The sequence below is a fragment of the Haliaeetus albicilla genome, chromosome Z (assembly GCF_947461875.1).
Source record: "Haliaeetus albicilla chromosome Z, bHalAlb1.1, whole genome shotgun sequence".
Lineage (NCBI taxonomy): Eukaryota > Metazoa > Chordata > Aves > Accipitriformes > Accipitridae > Haliaeetus > Haliaeetus albicilla.
In genome coordinates this window covers 5663372-5682323 of record NC_091516.1, presented here as the reverse complement: position 1 = coordinate 5682323, position 18952 = coordinate 5663372, and the positions used below count along the sequence as shown (strand labels likewise).

The 18952-nt window shown below is 37.5% G+C and overlaps 1 protein-coding gene across 1 annotated transcript in view; it reads right to left on the bottom strand.

Moving 5' to 3' along the window:
• ITGA1 (integrin subunit alpha 1) overlaps window positions 1–18952 on the bottom strand; it is a 77120-nt gene that overhangs the window by 46874 nt on the left and 11294 nt on the right. Inside the window, exon 2 of the mRNA XM_069776025.1 lies at window positions 1395–1515. Coding sequence (XP_069632126.1) covers window positions 1395–1515 — 121 coding nt within the window. The remainder of the gene's footprint in view (window positions 1–1394; window positions 1516–18952) is intronic.

Genomic DNA, 18952 nt, shown 5'->3' with positions numbered 1-18952 from the left:
ACAGATTTCCTGCTCTGGATGAAAGTTGCTAGGCTGAAAGCAACTTGAAAACTTGACAACTGAACAGCAGCTCTGGAGTTTAATTTCAGAGATGTTCAGATCTAGCACACTAGTTTACATTCCTGTCTTCCTTCAGCTACTGGAAGAGTCACCATTTCCAGCTCATATTATTTTTTGCTCTTGAAAGGTTTCAGGACAGTTTACAGCAATACAGCTAGCTTTGCAAAATCCCAGCTCCTAGAATGGATACCATTTCCTGAAGGGCTAAATTAGCTCAAAGAAGGTCAATATTATTCTCCCATGACCCTCATGCAGATATATATTTAAACATCCTACAACCCGGGCAATCGAGAGCTAGCATTTTCAAAAGCAGGCTCTGCAGTTTCATTATCTGTGAACATCCCCTATGGCTAATGGTGAACACTGTGTTGCAGTGGTGGACAGACTCTCGGAGTCAGAAAGCCCTGATGCTTGCAGGGGAGAGTGCTTGGGCACTGCAGAACAGTCTGACCCGGCTGTCACGCAGCCACGTGTCTGTCATCCCAGGCTGCTGGTGGGAGTCCCTGGGTTTACCAAGAATGTCAAATTACTGGCAAAGCTCTGGCAAAACCAGAGCAATCTGCAAAGAATTGTGGAGAACTCAGGATTCCCAAACCTTTTACCATTCAATCATTATTTCAGTCCTCCAGCCCAGTGTTTAGCCTGTGAAATTTGTTTCTACAAGCGAAAATCATAAGCAGGTGTTTATCAAAAGACCAAGAAGCAACGATACCAGTAAGCATGCCAAAATGCAACTTCTAATTCAGGAGAACAACAAGAAGGAAAAGACATGTTAAGAAGAAGGCTCCAAGTCCCAAATGTGAATATATTACCAATTGCAAGACGTAATTAGCCCTCTAAAAGGGAAGGCAGAGTACTGTATTAATAAATATTTTGACAGGAAAATCTTCCCACCAGTTAAAACACTCTGTACAGACAACCTCTGGCAGAAAACTTTAGAAAAAAATACATAATACAGATTAGTTAGGTAAAACAGGAGCAATTTCACTGCTAATACGTTAACTCAAGGAGAAGATAAATAATGATTTTATTTGATAAATGGAAAAAAGAGGGCTCAGGCATAACACAAAACTTTCTCAGCTCCATCAAGAAAGGAATTTACCCACTTTGTGAACTCATTTATGTCTTTGAGGAAATAAATGTAGATATAAATTTGGATCTTTCACTCCCCAATCTTTCCAGGTTTCCTTAGGACTGTGCATTAATTTAAGAAATATGACTGACAGAATCTGACCCTTACATATTGGGCATACTTACAAGTAATAGCATAGCAGCTGAGTCACTGAATACCTGATCATTTGGAGTTTCCATTTAAGAGAAGAAAAACAGCTTACCATTTCCCTTCCTCATTTTCATACTGTTGGACTGTGTACCCAAACATGTCTTCCAGAGGCCCACTGAAAGTCATTGCATTTTTCACGTCAACATTGGAAGAGCCGACGAGGTGAAAGAAAGCTTTAAAAAAAAAAGTAATATGTAGCAACATAAAACCCAAGACTTTTAAGAAATCAAGGTTCAATTATGACTTAACTGGAGGTACAAGACAGGGATCGAAAGTGGCATTTAGGGCATATTTATCACAGCTGGTAAGCTTCCTCACACATACGTACGCAGCTAAATTCAGAGATGTTAGCAACTGGACTTCTTTATCCAAAACCCATTTTGCAAAGTTCATCACTCATTTGTAAATCACAATTCAAATAACATTAAGTATTATCACCTTTAATAGTAAATAAAATAATTTTTTAGTTAGTTTTACTCCGTTTAGCTCCATGCATTTCTAATGTAAGAATTTTACACAAAATGTTCCTTCCCTCGTTCAAGGTAGTAGTTCTCCAGTTTTCATAAATTTGAGAATTAACTAATTTTCAACTGTTTGCAGAAGACACACATAGGAAAAGAATGAGGAAAAGCTTTCAGATGTATTTAAATTTAATCTATATTAGAGAAAAAAAAGTGTATAGTTTTCTCTTAATTCTATTCTAGAGTACCTGTAAACTTTTCATATTGGAAAATAACAGAATAAATTTTTAATGCTGTTATCTCAAAAGTAACTGTATGTGACTATTTGCAGAAAACCAACATTTCCCCACTTAGGAAAAGTCGCTCTACAACTGTGATGTTCGACTATGATGAGGCCAGTCATGAGAGCAGATGTTTCTTCAGACTGATTTTCCATACCCTAAAGTTCAGTGATCATCATCAGGGAAAATAGTGTAAAAAATATGACTGTATAGCAAGTTTCAGAAAAATGAAGTATCTAGGGTGAAAACTCCAGCTTGAAGTGATAATCATAACCAACTGTGAGGGTCATTAAGAAGCCAAAATTACTGTTTATATATAAAAATAAGGCTATTTATCTTTTCTTTATTTTTTATTTCTTATAGGCATCTCTTCCACCTTTGCCCTGTTGAAGTCAGTTTCAAAAGCAATCACTGACTTTGCTGCTGCAGAGCTAGCTGTGTATTTAATTCACAAGAGCCAAAAATGAATTGAATTTGTAGAACATCAAGACTACTTAAAACCACAATTATACACAAATTTCATTTCATTTCAAAGAAGCATTTCATGACCATTTGCTGACATTTAACAGTTACACAAAAATACCCAAATCCATAATACTTTCTGCATGTCAAAGCATCTAAATAATGTCCAGTTACTAAAATACATCTGTGTTATTCACCATTGAGATGATGATATTCTCATAGAAATCCTGTTACTATAATTAAGCTCCCAAGTGGTCAATGCTAATCTGTCTCTCTCAGCATCTTATTTCCTGCTTAATGCAGTAAAATTATCACAGAAGACTATTTATCACTTAGTAGATATTTCCAGTTTCACTGGACAGCAAAAAAGGAAAACTTTCATTTGTGTTATTTTAGTTTTTCTTTCCTGCAGTCAGAGTCAGGAAATATAAAGAAGTGAAAAAACTAAAACAGAGTTTATTTTTATTCTTTAGAAAAGATTTGTTGCAAATGATAAGAAAAAATTCATGGCTGACAGTCTGATGGGAAATAATTTGCCGGAAAAGTAATCCATGCATCTTTTGTCTTCCTTAAACACATATGTTTAAAGAAATTCTGCTATGACTCTTCATGTGCAATAGGTGTTTTCCTCCTCTACTCTCAGTCATCAAAGCATAATTAAAATCAGCAAAATCGATTTTTAAAAATTCAGACAAATTATCACTGGTTCAAATCTTCTTTTGTTAAATTTCAAAGTAAAAATAATTGCTATTACTATTTTTGACACCATTCAAGCCACATCATTTAGGCTCCCAACCTACCTTCTAGACAATGAGATTGCCTGCTAAAGTAAGTGTCTAAGTCCATTATTTAGTTGAAGAAGAGAGGTAGCTGCTAAATCTATCCATGTCGACTTGCCTCTTAAAGATCTCCAGAAGTCTGTTCACTTTAGCCCCTGAGAAAGATGGACAGAACATCCTCCTAGAGGTCTTCAGAGGCATGTTTTTCCCTTTTTTTCACTTTATGATGATATTTAAAACATACTATGGTATGAAAAAGGCCACAGATTCCAGCTCATTTCTTCCAATTTACTTTCTCTTAAAGCTGCCTACGGTTACATGTGCACTCTGTGCTCTGTACACTCCATCATGATATCCTCCATCATCATGCCATCACCTGCTGATAGACAAGGAATTTCTTCATAATGATGCAGTATTGATATTTCACAACTATTGTGATTTTTACTGTGTATTCACTATACTAAATGGTCTTGAAGTTTCCTGAATCTGTTATGCGATATACTCAAATCTCATGATATTAACAAATACACTGTTAATCCTTGTAGCTATAACAGAAAGTTTGAAAATGTGAAATGCTAAACCAAGCAAACTAGAAGAAGAATAAAAAATGCCAGCTATTTGCTACTAATCTCCCAAATCCGTGACTCTGACTGAGGTCAAATTAGAACCAGCAATAATAATAAAAGTTCTTCTAAAAAATAAAGCTAGAGGAATCAAAAGAGGCTAGATGGGCCAGACTGGTCAGAAATGAAAAGGAGGTGACTCCACACAGCAGGGAATAGACCTGTAAACATTGTCAACGAAGGATGTTTTGGATGCTAAATGTTATGTATTCAATGGGTAACTGAGTAATGTAATGGAAGACAAAACCACTGCAGCTTTCAAACCATTCAGAATGCACATCCGGTTCAGGAAATCCCCTCAGCTGGAAATATTTGGAAGCTGAAGGAGGAATATTATATACGCTTTCTCAGTTATTTTTTTGTCTCTAGCTATCAGCTTACATGTACTCCTGTAGACATGATACTGGAAAAAACACGGTCTTGATTTGATCCAGTATGGTTATCCTTTTGGTTTCTCATCCTCCTGTTCTATCTTAGCCAGAAATCAGATGCTTTGAAATTTGACTTCACACACAAACTTTGTGGTGTATTTTAATATGCAAATATATTACATGACCTTCTGTAGCTTCCACGTGCTATGAAACATCATGAGCATAATGTTTCTGAATAAAAGTAAGGGCCATCATAAGCAGTGTGAAATTAACTTATAAATAATTAATAGATTTAAAGGCATCTCATTACATTTTCCACAGATTCTGTAAAAGGAAATCTTACTAGTCAAAGATACGCTCATATCTGCAGATGACAAATGGAAAAGTGGAGTTGACAGAGACCCACATTACACTGTTAACTAACAATAATCTACTGATTCATGACAACCTGGCTTTCATATTTTGTTTCATTTTTCAGTACATAGAACATTGTACATAGGAGCTGATGATTCAGAACATTTAAAAATATCACTGATTGTGACTGTGAAAGTGATACTTTATATTAATAACAACATCTAGCTTGCACTCTTCCAAACTCCCAGTTTCTGTCCAAGATGCATGCATTCTCATCTGTTTCTAGCAAACTTGTATATATGAATCAAAAAGACTATTGGCAGAAGCAGTGGAAAAAGAAGAGCTACAGGGAAGTTGGAGAGTATTCTTTTGAGAGTTATGGGATTAAGGAGAAAAAAACCCATTTTTTTGTAAGGTACACAGTATTTGACTATATACTCAACAAAAAATGTAGGTAAGTTAAATTAAGATTTTGAATTATTTCACATTGTGTTAACAGAATGACTGAAAATACAGATCAGAAATGCAGAATATAAATGTTTATGAAAGGATAAAACTGCAGTTCTAGCTTTTAACTTCATGTTCTACTAGAAATGAGGCACTGTAGAAAACCTGGGACAACGTCCCTATCACTACCAATTTAAACACTAGCTGATGCATGCAGCATTCTTTGCCGAGCACAGTTTGTACCTATACGTGAAAGATTAGTACTCAGTCACCAAGACAACAACCCAAATATTATTTCTATTGCAAACCTAGAGTAGTAGCTCATACTTGTCCAGTAGCCACTAATACCTTTTTTATGTTTTATTTAGTGAGATCTTTTAACCAAACATTCGTGCTGTCTGCCTGGTTATTCTGCCTCTAAACCATGCAAAACTAGATCTCCCTGGCACTTGTCCACGTGCATATTGCCTGGCCACTCTAACCTTTGCAAACAGAGAACTGCAGAAGAGGCACCCTTATTTTCCTAGAACAGATGGATATAAACAAAACCTGAACTGTAGAAAAAAGCCTAACACTTGGCTATTTACTGATGAAAAATAGATCACCACAAATCACCCACAATAAATTACATCCTGAAGACTATTTAGCGAAGAGAAGAGAGTAAATTCAGTTAGGATATTTAATTTGTGTATAGTCTCTAGCAAACAGCAATTGCATCCTCTGTAAATAGTGGTTATTCTGAGAAATACAGATGTTTTTTGCAAAAATGGGAAAGGACAAATTCACACTTTGCATTGAACAGGGCTTACAAGTTGGCTGCACGCTACTTCTCCCCACCAGCATGTGGTCAAAGTGTTATTTTTGTTCCGTTTCACTTATGCTATAGCATTTCAGGTGTCCTTATGAATTCTGCTGCATTTTGCAAGAAGAGACTGAAAAAAAGCAGGTCTATGTGCAATCAAGGACAACAAAGCAAGGAGAAACGCCTTGCAAAAGTATGCACAACTGGCAAATATTGGGAAACTCAAAAAAAGTTATTAGCAGAAAAAAAAAAATCAGGGTACTTCCATCCTGGAAAATAAAAGAGGATAGAGAAATTTAAGCTGAAGATCAAAGTAAGATTAAAATGTTTTATGGAGTTCTCATATACCTGGATCTCTTGCAAAAAAATAAAACAAAAAACCAAACCCAACCAAAATTGCTTTAATGTCTTGTACAGCACATATTACAACCGGTGATGTTGTAAGGATATTTTAAAGAGCTGCAAACAACATAGGAGTGCAGTACAGCAACACAGAACAGTGCATCTGGTCAAAATGTACTGAAAGCTAAGTGGTATTAGGAAGGATGTCCTAGTTCATAAAGCAATAGCTGGTTGCCTTTAAAAGTATTTTATGCTGATATTGCAAAAGACTACCTGTCTCTGTTGTGATCTTAGAAAACATATGAAGCAAACAGCATAAAAGGAAGGAATTGGGATGCTGGTGACTGTTACTCAGTGAGAGGAGCAGGACTGCAAGCATTGGCTTGGCCTCCCACAAAAGCTTATTTTCAAAACAGTGGTGAATAGTATCATCCTCTGCAACTAGAAAACTCACTTCAGGAAATTGATACCACTGCGTGTTGGCATGTGCAAGCCTGTGCTGCTGCTCTCAGCTAGCTGGAATCAAGCCAGTAGCAGGGGACAAACTGTGTCCTTCAGTAAGTGCAACACTGAGCCTCAGCAAATAAAACCTCCTGAAAGCCGGATCTTTTAGCTGCATCAACACAACTCTGTGGATTTGGGTTCAGGGCTCGACTGCATCTGGCTGGTAGCAAGGGAAGATTACGCATGCATCTGCTTGCAAAGACATACCTATAAAAATGCTGTTTGTGAAATCATGGCTCAAACACTTGAAAGTGGATTCTTTGCTGGACCAGCACATGGGAGAATCTTCACGATTTATTTTTTGCTTCATTTGGGATAATGTCACTGCAGAATTATACGGTCTTGTCTTATGAAAAAGTGAGTTAGTCACAGACATCCCAAGTGGAAGAAAATATGACGGCGTGGTACAATTGCCATCTGTGAGCTTGGGGTCCACAGTGTTCTGGCCTTATTGTGGAAGGCCAAGGAGGCTGCCGTAGGAGTTCCTGCTGCATGCAGTTCTGGCTGGCTAAATATCAGCACGTTTCAAATAAAGCTGTATATTAAAAAAAAAAGTTTAAACTTCTGAAACTTTTCAGTACTGCTTAAATCAAGGCTTTTATTTTTCAGGGCTACAAAAGAGTGTTTGTATAATTTTGCCTCCAGCATTTTTTCTTTAATCTTTAACCTTTGAAGAGCAGAAGACTGACTTTCTGGAATGAGACCAAGTAATTAAAAAAAGAGTTCTTATTAAAAGTAGGTAAATATCCTAAATAGAACAAGAAATATGATATGAAAGTGGTTCCAGGTTCAGTAGCCACATGTTTTTCAAAACCAGTTAAATGCTTTGTACAACTCATTAAATAAAGCTTCCTTTGCTGGTTTTGTACTGAATAATTTGTACTGGAAAATAGCTTTATAATGCGATGTCAAGCCTGAAAATATACTGAATCAATGCTTTGTAATGTGGTCCCAAATGAGTAACACAATGCAACAGGCAAAACTTATGGAAATACAATAGCAGAGACCAAGAATATGTGCTGCACTTAGTTGCCAGTCATCAGAATAAAACTATTTTGTTCAGAGTTTGGAGAGTAGTCCTCTCATTGGCACAATTCTTAGCACTTTGCAGTTTCTCACAGAAGAGAGAAAAAGCCTTAGAAATATGCAGTCACATACAGAAAACTTTGTGTGGTCAGCTACTAGACTTGTACAGATGTGCAGAGGCTTAGCAAATTTAGCAGCTTGATGTAAGTGAAACAACTCCTAGAAAATGTTTCAGCTTGTCTCCAGTGATCTCCAGTCCATCTTTTGGATGTAGTTCTTCCATCAACACTTAAGTCCGTTCAAGATCCTATAATCTTTGTCTTCCCCTCTAGACCCATCCTCCTTTGCTATCAAAGACCATTTCCTCCTGAACATCCCACTATAACTTTTGTTTCCTACCATCTAGCTTTATCTATAAGCCACCAGGACCCTTTATCTCTTGACCTTTTTTTTTGAGATAGAAGGTATTTATAGTAATCTATAATTAACTCAGATTTCACACAGAATGCATAATTAAAATGAACATGTATGTTATTTTCTGAAATAAGACCAGAAGCTTAAAAAGGAGCAAGAGATAATTTCATGCAAAAAGTGAATAAACGAGGACATTTAACCTAAAGAAAAATGTGTTCTTCACAATAGTCTACAAAACTTCTCATGAATCTGTAGGTTTTCCTCTGCACAAAATTCCTCTAGGTTCATGGGAAGAATCAAGTACGACGTTTCAGTTGGTTTTCTACAAGCTTTCTACTAGCTCAATTATGCTGAATCCCAGTTTTGCAGGCTGATGTCCTGCTGCTGTAAGCTTTCCACTGTGTAGCCTTGTCGAAACCAGCATGGTAAGCCAGGTACAGCTATTGCTGTGGGACACACACATTAAAATCCTTAGCAAGTCCCAAAGTCACTTCTTCCGTAGTGATTTTTCATTTGACTTCATATGGTTAACTGGACTGCTTTTCCTACACTAACTAGCATACATTATGTATTTCCAATTAATTTTGTTCCTCTTAGGCTAAATGAAAGGCCAAGTAAATCCAGTAAGAATCTTACAATTTCTTTTAAATGAGTGTGATGCTAATTGAGTAACCAAAGTGTTATCATTCTTATCATGTGAAATAATTCCCAAGTATTTATAAGTATTCTTTTCAGATTTCCTAAGAAATTAAATTTCGTAACACTTGCTTAATGGAAGGAAGCAAACCCGATCATTTTTCATTCTTAAGCAAGTAGCTCCCATACCTTTTCTAGCTTATGTAATCACATAAATCACCTCACTTCACGCAGTAGTTCCTTCAACATTATGCCTATGATTCAATCCAAAGATATAGCTGGATTGTGCAATAGGTAGCACAACTGGTTAAGAAGGTCAACCCATCACTATCTGGTTAAAAAAATGGTATGACCATCCTTACATAGCACCACTCTATTATGGTTAATAATCAGTTAACTTAAATGCATCTTTGAATCAAGATTTATTTTACAATATCAGACTTGAAGCTCGTGATAAAAACATGTGAAAGCTTGTAGAAAATCATCAGAAATTTTGAGTCAGAGATGTTAGTGTAATATCTATTCAAGAGTAAGTGTCATGCCTATTCTCCATCCAAAGGAGATTTATTTTGAGAAGATGGAGACTAGTAACTTTTGTTATTAAGCAGTATGGCTTACCTCTTTCATAATTTCAGTATACTAAGATAGGATCAAGGAAAAAGAAAGCACTGAATACTCATTGCACTGGTGAATCCTGTGAGCTGGAGGAAATTACTACCTCTCAGTGTTCAAATGTAAATTGCAAATGCCATTGTCTACATATTTTTAAGTCTCTTTTGAATCCATCCTTCGTGCTTGTGTTTTGTCTTGCCAGCTAGCAAGCTATCTTTGAAAAATAAAATAAAAATATCCTGTCAAAAAATCAGAGAAAACTGCCAAACACTGCAGACAAATTAATGTACTTCTGAGGTTGGATATATTGCCAGTATGCAGTTATTTACACCCCCACCCCCCAAAAAAAACCCCACCCCAACCCAACCAACCCCAGTCTATATGATCAGTCTAGACTTTGTTGGTATACCCCATCAAACTTAAAATCACCTATCTATAAAATGCCCCAGGACAGAAATTCCTTTTGAACATTCTGGGAAATGTGATAATCTGAGAAGTGATGTGAAAAATGATGCCTAGCTGAAAACTCATCTTACTATCTCCATACCAGGATGAAGGACAATTATTTTTTTTGCCTTCCTGTCTTGGTATCATTGTTCGCTAATTTTTCCTCCCAACTGTTTTCAGGGATTGTTGGGTAATTTTTCTCAAAGGTCAGCAGTCTTAAGGCTAATATGAGAGTGGAAATGGTTTGGTGGCAATAAAGGCTTTCTGAAAAGCAGCAACTTTTTCCATTGCTTTGCTTCACAATGGCTGCAAACTCCTGTCTTTCATCACCTTATGCTGAGCATAATCATTGGCTTGCTCTCAATCAAATCACTCAAGGTTTCAGGAAGAAATCCTCCAAAAGGAAGTGCAAATACCCTGATATGACCCTCTCACACCCAGCTAGCAAGAGCACCACAGAACTTAAGTCCAAGTCAGTTTTTATACATTACAGCAAAAACATACACAGTCAACATGCATACTAAAAGCCAGCAGCTCATATTTTGTATCTATAAAATGCCTCAATATCAATTCAGCTGTGATCCAAGAAACTGTGGAAGAGAAAAGATGGAAGCTTACAAATATCTTTCTTCTCCTTTGGTCACATACAACTCTGCTATGCAGTGACTGGGGGGGGGGGGGGGGGGGGCGGGCAAAAGCAAGCAGAATCAAAAGGATATTTACAAAACTGAACTCCATTTAAATGGCACAGGGAGATGCCAGAACAGTCTAAGATAGAAACCACTTCTACAAACGTAATTATCCTAGTAAAGTTTAAACCCATGTTTTTTGTATTTAAATAATCATACTTGCAGTTTTCTGAGAGCAGAACTGGAGGGTAAAGGATGAAACCTACTGTTGCTAAAAGTGAATTTTGAAAGGCTCGAAAATGCTTGCAATTGAGCATAGCCTGAAAAAAAAGAACCGCTATCCAAACAGTTCCTCTTTCCTATTGCATGTGTTAATTCTTTGCAATGAATCAACTGTACTGCCAATAATATTGTTCAAGATTTTTTAAAAACTTTTTTTCCTATCAGTAACCACAAAAATGACTACAGTAAGAATACAGTTGATAAGAAATTGCTACAGGCAGTAATGGAAAATGAGTCACATATTTGTTGAAATGCTAGAACTCCACCATGAATGGTCCCCAGATGCTTAGCTGTCTTGTACCATGAGGTCACATGGAGGTGCCTCTTCATCCCCAACTGCACAGCATCGAAATGTCTGCAGGGAGCGCCAGCTCCGTCCTGCAAGAGCGCAGAGTAGCAGGCACCACCTGTTTGCACAGACCCGCTCTGACCTGCTCACTAGCAAAATCTTGAGCCTGTCTCAAGCACACCAGCATGGGTAATCATGGTATCAGCTCTCTATTGAGACATACAGAGCTCTTCTGGTTTGAAACTTATGACTGCTCACTGCTAAAAGAGAAGATAATCCTCAGCAGCCTGTTTCCCTATTTGTCTCTATCTGTGAATTGTTAACCGTGATAAGATAGCTTTTCTTGCACTGGACAGTTTAAAGAATATGGCTCTGTGACAACATATATTTTTCATTTTTAACTGAGAAATCCAAGCAGACAAGCATATGGGACTGCAAATGACCACAGTGGTCACTAAATCCAATCTTCCATGAACATAAACAACTGCAAAATAGCTGCCTAATCTAGAAAAGGCTACAAAAACCACCACCACATACACATCACAAAAGACACTGCACCCTAAGAAAAAACTGAAGATCAGCAATACAAAGGTTTGTTCATTTGGACAAAAAAAACCCACAAAAACAACTAGTATTGCACTAGGCAATTCATAGACTGCTGCTACACGTATTTATTTACTTAAGCAGCTTTACTTACTTTATGGTCTAAGAAAATCACAAGGACTTTCACAGGCTCGCTGTTTTATATGTTAGTAGCTAATCTCCAGTCTACCTGTGATGTGAACACAATTTACAGGCAACAGATAAAACCAAACTTTCTGTAAATGGAGTCATGTACCAGTAAGTCAGGAAGTGGCATACAGTGTTCACCTGAGACCATCAGAAAAACTGACAAAACCAAAATGCAAGCTTCATGCTAGTATCACTCAGCTGAAATAAGAACAAGAGATACCTCTCTAGTGTATGTTAGAAACATTCCTGAAATAATCATGTGTGACATGTTCGAAGTGGAACATGATCAAGAGCTGTGCTGCTACCATTGTCATGTCACAGTGCAGCTTGGGAAATAAAGTAATTTTTAAAATTGCAGTAAAAGTTCATGGGGATTTAATAATCTTCTTTTATGTGGTATATTTTTTGAGTCAAGATACTTTTTTTTTCTAATTAAAAACTCAATAAATTCTCCAAAAGCAAGTATATCACCATGAATTATCAATATTGAGTAGCAACATACTGAAAACTTTAGCATAATAAAATGCATCATCAACTTTATCTACTAACTTTTAAACACTAAGACACTCAAGTATGAGTAAAAGCATGCGCACCTCTTTTGCTGTACTGTTGGTGTAGGGTTTTTACTGGTAAACCAGTTGAAAGTACTATGGAATTAATCCCAGATCTTTTTACTGCAAATGTTCTTTTTTACTGGTCAATAAACAATTCAGGGAAATTTGGAACTAGCCGTGAAGAGATTATAAGAGGAAGGTTTGTTTCCCCCCCCCAAAAAATTAAAGCTGGACTCTAGAAGTAGAAAAACATCCTGTTTTTTAGATGCAGTTTAAGATAGAGCTTTCTACATGAATTACTGGCGCTAATAACTTGCATTTCCCACCCACAGCACATGAAGTACAGCTGTGATTTTAAGATATCTGTCCGGCCCAGGCCTGTTCAAAAAGTATTACGGTGTTACCAGGAGTTCCACAAAGAGCCTGTTACTCTTTCTTTCAAACATCTGCATCAACTTCACAAAAGTACCATGGAAGCCTAACAGTGAGAAATTTTATTTTCTTGTGTGGATGCCATTTGTCTAGGCTAAACTGAAGCTTCAAAGCTAAGGTCAGTTTTGGTGTTACTTAAGAGTCACTCAGTCTTCTACAGTCAACGGGACCTGCGAGTATTAAAAAAGGACTTCCCAAAAAGGCACAAGGGACCCTCATGCTACCACCTTATATCCCACAATACTCCTTTTACAAATACTTTGTACAAATACTTGTGCTACCTTATCATAGATTTAATATCAGCTTTATGCAAGTAGCACCGCAACTACAGTTTCAGCAGCAGAGAGTAGCAATGGATCACTTCTATTCCAGCCCAGCTATGAGGCAGCCCAGCAGTCCTGATGCTATGCTCTCTTTTTATTCTTCTTTGGTCATAGCTCTTTGGATACCGCAGTTGCCTTTGTGTGAACCAGACTTTCCTAAGCTGTGCCCGTATACAGAGGACCAACTCACAGCAGCTCGCTTCAGAATCATTGGAGAAAACCTGCTTTCTAAAGGAAACACACTTAATGATCATTGACTTAAGTCTAATGCTTGTTTACAAATAAAAGACTCAAAATTATTTTTTAATAGATCTTTAAAGCTCCTGGAGGACATCAAACTGGCAGAGGATGAAAGGAAAATACTCATTAAACCCATATCAGGTACCCAATCTAAGCATTTTTGCATCACCAGCCCAGACTGCTAATCCCTGTCTGACACGAGGTCAGTACTGTGGTGCAATGTGGTGCATCTGTTGAGATGTGGTGCAAACATATGCACAAAGAATTGGACTGATATAAACAGGGCAACACAATGCTCCGCTAAAACAACGACAGCAAGTGCTCTGCTTCTGCTCAGAGCATCATATTTTTCAGGGTAAACAAATTCCATATACAAGCGACCTTTTGCTCTAGTTTTTCTGACTGGAAGGCTGTTCCAACTTCTCATTTTCCCAGTAGTAGGAACTTTCTGGTCTTCAACATACATTTATTTCTTGCCAGTTCTTATGTCAAAATAGAAGTGCTTAAGCTAGGGAATAAAGTAGATTTAAAGTGTTCTAGAAGTAAAAATTAAAACTTCAATTTCAAAATACTACTGCCTAAGGCCCTAAGCATTTTTCAGTGATAATTTCAGTACTCTCCCCCCCCCCAAACCCCCACTATTATAAATTTATGTAACCTTTTTATGCTAGAAAGACAAGTCTTCAAAATTAGGAAAGGTTAGACTCACAGTTGTCAGCATTAATTGTCAATATTAATTTCATTCTTTCTGAACATTTAATAGGACTTTTGTCTCATAACAAAAATACAGAGGTCCATGCAAGTAGACTTGGATAAAACATATGCAGATGGCTTGCAATTGCTTAAGCAGTCATAAATCTGTTGTTTACAAAGATCACAGTGCTTGACTGTGTATTAATAAGTGTTTTAATAACTGATCTCTGAGGCTTTCAAGAGAAAAAGTCTAAAAACTTGCCATTTGACTGACTTGACTTACTAGTCTGGTTAACTTAAAAAACAATGCTTTAGTTGAAACAACCTGAAACACTGTTAAAAAACCCAAACAAACCTTTTAACATTATTTTTTTCCTGGCTTTCTCTTACCGTTTCTTCTCACTAAGCACCCCCTCCAAAACTCTGGAAGGTTTATTTCAATCAGCTTCTGTTATGTTTTTTTTTAATGTCTGACTAGAAATTTTTCCTTTGCTTATCCCGCCGATTGCCAATGCAACACTCAAAGCACTACATACTAGTTTTGAAAAAGGCATCTTTCAGACAGGTATGAAAGGAGAAGAGTCTTTCGCAAGCCTCAGCTACAGCAATGACTCCACGCGTGACACCTGTGTAGCAGGCTTGTCAGAAATTAGTTACTCCACAGTGACAGGATTAGCAAGGTGTCAATATCTCAATTTCAGGTCTCAGCCTCAGGCTCAAGGCTCCTCTCCCTCGGGCACAAGCTTAACCACATCAGCTGGCATCTTACCCTCAAACGAGGATGAGTTGTTAGAACTGAGTACAGCTATTTCAGACATCCACTGCGGCTCTCTTTGGGGAAGAACTCACATGCCTGGCACAGCATCTCATGTTTTCCATTGACCCATAGCTTTTCATCTTTCCTCACGGCTCTGGAACTTGGAAAAGCTCCCTCACCAGGCAGCTGCTCCTTCTCTGCCTCTCACCAGTGCTGTCCCAGCAGCTCCTCCGTAGACAGCCGCTGCCCCAGGAGGCACAGCTGTCCTGGCAGACCGCGGATGGTTTCCCAGCACCATATCTGAAGAAAGTCCATTTCGGCTTCTCTTAGCCACCCTATCGTACAACACCAATTTCCACTCCGGAGAGGAACAAATTATATGGGATAAAACAGTTCTCTTTACCAAAGGGAGCGGAAGTGGTCTTACAGCAACTGTTTGTGTAAGATACACAAATGCAGTTAATTAATTTCTCTCACACCTAAACTGAAATACCTATACCAGTATTACACACTTGAAGTCACCAGGCTGAACACTGCAGGCCCAAGTGAAGGCAGTTCTCTTCAGCAAAACCTGCTGCAGCTTTCAGATCTTCAGAAATGGTTGGAGGGGACGTTCATGAGCATTCAACAACCAACTGTCAGACATCCTACATGTAGCACTTGCTACCAAGCTCCTCCTACCATAAACAGATTTTGAGGCCTGAAGATAACTAACAAGCCTGCATCCTGCATCATTCCTTCAGCTACCAAAGCAACTACAGGCTAAGAGTTCTTAAGCTTTTATTACATGAAGATACTGCATTCTTTGAGGATACCGCATCTTTATACACACATACTATGTATCTTTACATACATTTGGTGTTTCATTTCTTTGTTCTGAAGTCCTTTCACTAAAAATTCAGCTAAAAACATTTGTCCTAAGTAAATGTCTAAGCATTTGTATTAAGGCTGCATGGGAAATAACCTGCCTGCCTTCAAAAGCAGATTTGCTTGGCTGCCACCAGGTCCAAAATCTTTTTGAAACATGGAACCCTACTCAAGGCTTTTTTCTGAAGTGCAAAGACTACAGCTGGAGTGTGTTAGGTAGGAACAGTCTCAGCTTTCAATCACTTTCCATCCAGATCAGAAACCTGAACATTTTCTCCAACATCCCAAGAGATATACCTGAGTCAGTTGTGGTTTAGCTATCTTGGCCAAAATATAAAAATATTTATTTGCTTATACAATGTGGAATTGTACTTACCAAAGACACTGACAGAAAAGGGAGCATTTTTAGCCTAGTGTTAACAATGAAACAGAAACGGGTCTTAAGCTTTGTATCTTCTGTCCCATATGGCTCCTTAAAGCCCTGGACTCTTTCTTCGCTATTCTAGGCTTGGCTTTGATTAGAAATTCCATTTTGGACCAGGGAAAAAACTTCCCATCAAGTCTGGTATGTACATGCCTAAAAAAGAGGACTGGTTTCAACTAATTAACATTCTTTAATGGAACAGATATTTTGTCAGAGGATTCATGATCAGCTCTAATTTGACTTCTAAGTAATTATTAGAGCAGCATGAGAGTAATTACATTAGATGTGAATGTAGCATTTCCCAAAAAGAGGGCAATAAATTAGAGATTGGTATAGCTAAATCTGACAAGAGCTGGCAGGACTTGAAAGCTGCTGCTTCATGTTGCATTTCCCAGAAGACAATGACTTGGAAGAAAGTGCTGCTCTGGTATCAGCCCCAACTCTGTTTCTTGTACAGCTCTCAAGTGGGACAAGAGGAAGAATTATTTTCAGACAACAGAATAAACAAGTATGATTTCAGAGACCTTTTCCTCACACTCTGTTTTAGGCTAAGACACCTTAGGAGACAATTTTTTCACAGAAAAGCTATGCCGCATTTCTAAAACAGTCAAGTTCAGAAGTTCACAGAGAATATGCACTACATTGTGGTTGTCAGACTGGAGACATTTCTTTCCTTTATATTCTGTATCATGCAAGCAGTTATGGTCAAATCAAAGTCAATGCCCTACTTGAGTCAAGCATAAAAAATGTGGCAGGACTAAACATTACGCTTATTAAGCAATTCTTTGGGCAACTGTCACACAACAAGTTCCACAGCCTATGTTTACTCTTTCCACTGCTGAAAAAGCCCAGGCTCAGCCCATGTCAGAGCCTGAATTAAGAATTATAACAATAATCACAGGAACCAAACAGGCATTTTCTTAACTCTAAATTAGCAGAATCATGAGTTTGCAATACACTATTTTCCTATACAAAATCTGAAAACAACAGTCTCTAAAAGCAAGTTGTGGCAGTTATAGGAGAACCACAGATACTGTAAAATAATCTACTGCAATGCCATGTCTCTCTTCTGTTCCCACCGTCTCCTAAATCAAACCAAAACTAAGAAATCCCAAGTTCTAACATCATCAAAACTTTTATCATTCACTTCGTAGCAAGTTGCAGGTGTATACTGAACAAGAACTAAGAAGGGAATGACTCCCAGATCTGTATTAGCACAGCTTAAAAAAAAAAAAAAAAAGGAACTGGTAAAAGCAACTGCTGTATCAGAAAGCAAGAAAAAAAAATTCAAGCCTTAAGTTTTGCCGTATCTAAAAAGTACACAGATAAGTAGCTTTCTTAAGTTGTTCCTTCATTTTTTTATGTGTCTTGCAGGAATTCCAATTTTGGGTTATAAACAAGGATTCCTAATTGCAGACCTTCTAATTACAATTTCACATTTTGAAAATTGCTTTCTTAGATCTTCTGTAGAAGCAATAGACCACACACTGCACAAATGTGGCTTCAGATAAAACAACAGCATAAACACTTTGAGAACATGTTTTTTCCTGCAAAACTAGACATCTATTCCTTTAAGAAACAGGCTTGTTTTCTTTAAAAACAGATGGAGATATGAAAATCTGAGAAAAGTGAATGGACTGGGTGACTAAAAAAGATCACATGCACATGATTACAACTTTTATTCCCACTTTGCCTTTATGAAACTGAGCGCATTTTCTGGATGGATAATGCAGCTTCCAGAAAGAAATTAGAGAGGCTCAAGATATAAATCAGTCAAACGAGAAGGTAGCTATAACATACCTTCACACAAAAAGGCAAACCAAGGTCAGCAGCTTGGAAGTTAAACTAAGAAATTTTCAAAGGGTAAGAAAGATAGTTTTAATTTTCAGGGCTACTTAACCTTTGAGAGAACAGTAGCAAATGAAAATTACTTCAGACATTTACATGGCTTTAAAAACATCATGCTAGCAACATCACAAATTAAGCTGAAGAGCTATGGGCTCCTGTTAGACTGGTGGTCAGGGAGTGATCGAAACATCATTTATTACCAGCAATTTGCTCATCTAGTGTATAAGGCTGAATACACGAGGAGGGAGATGAGGAATTCCCTTGGTCAAATACTGTTAAATGCTTTACAGTTTTACTGAAAGATTTATCGTTTATTGTGCTTTATAACTAGTAGGACTATTTTGGTCTCTTGGTGGTGACCTCATGTTTTGTACCAAACTTTATTTGGTAAACAACTACAGAAGAATATATAATAATAACTGAATTTAAATGCCAAAGGTGACAAAACTAACAAACTGGGGCCTGCTCCAAAGTATAAGTTTGCAAGAGAGGCTTTATGGCATAAATCAATGAGTTTATTTGAATCTTTGAAGAGCATGGCAGGGTTCAGGATCAAGCGAGAGGAAATGGCCTCAAGTTGAAGCAAGGGAGATTTAGGTTAGACATTAGGAAAAATTTTTTTACTGAGAGGGTTGTCAGACATTGGAATGGGCTGCCCAGGGAAGTGGTTGAGTCACCATCCCTGGAGGTATTCAAAAAGCACGTAGACGGGGTACTTCAGGACATAGTTTAGTGGGCATGGATGATGGTTGGGCTCGATGATCTTGAAGGTCTTTTCCAACCTAAATGATTCCATGATTCTAAGCTGATTTCATGATACTTTTTTAAAGTATCCTACCAAATGAAACAAACATCAAGAAGTCCTACAATGTATATTCATTTATTTTGAAAACTGAAAAATTGGAAGATAAACCATGCTACTAATTCACAGAATTATGTCAGAACATAATCATAACTAAGCTGAGACACTGTTCAAAAT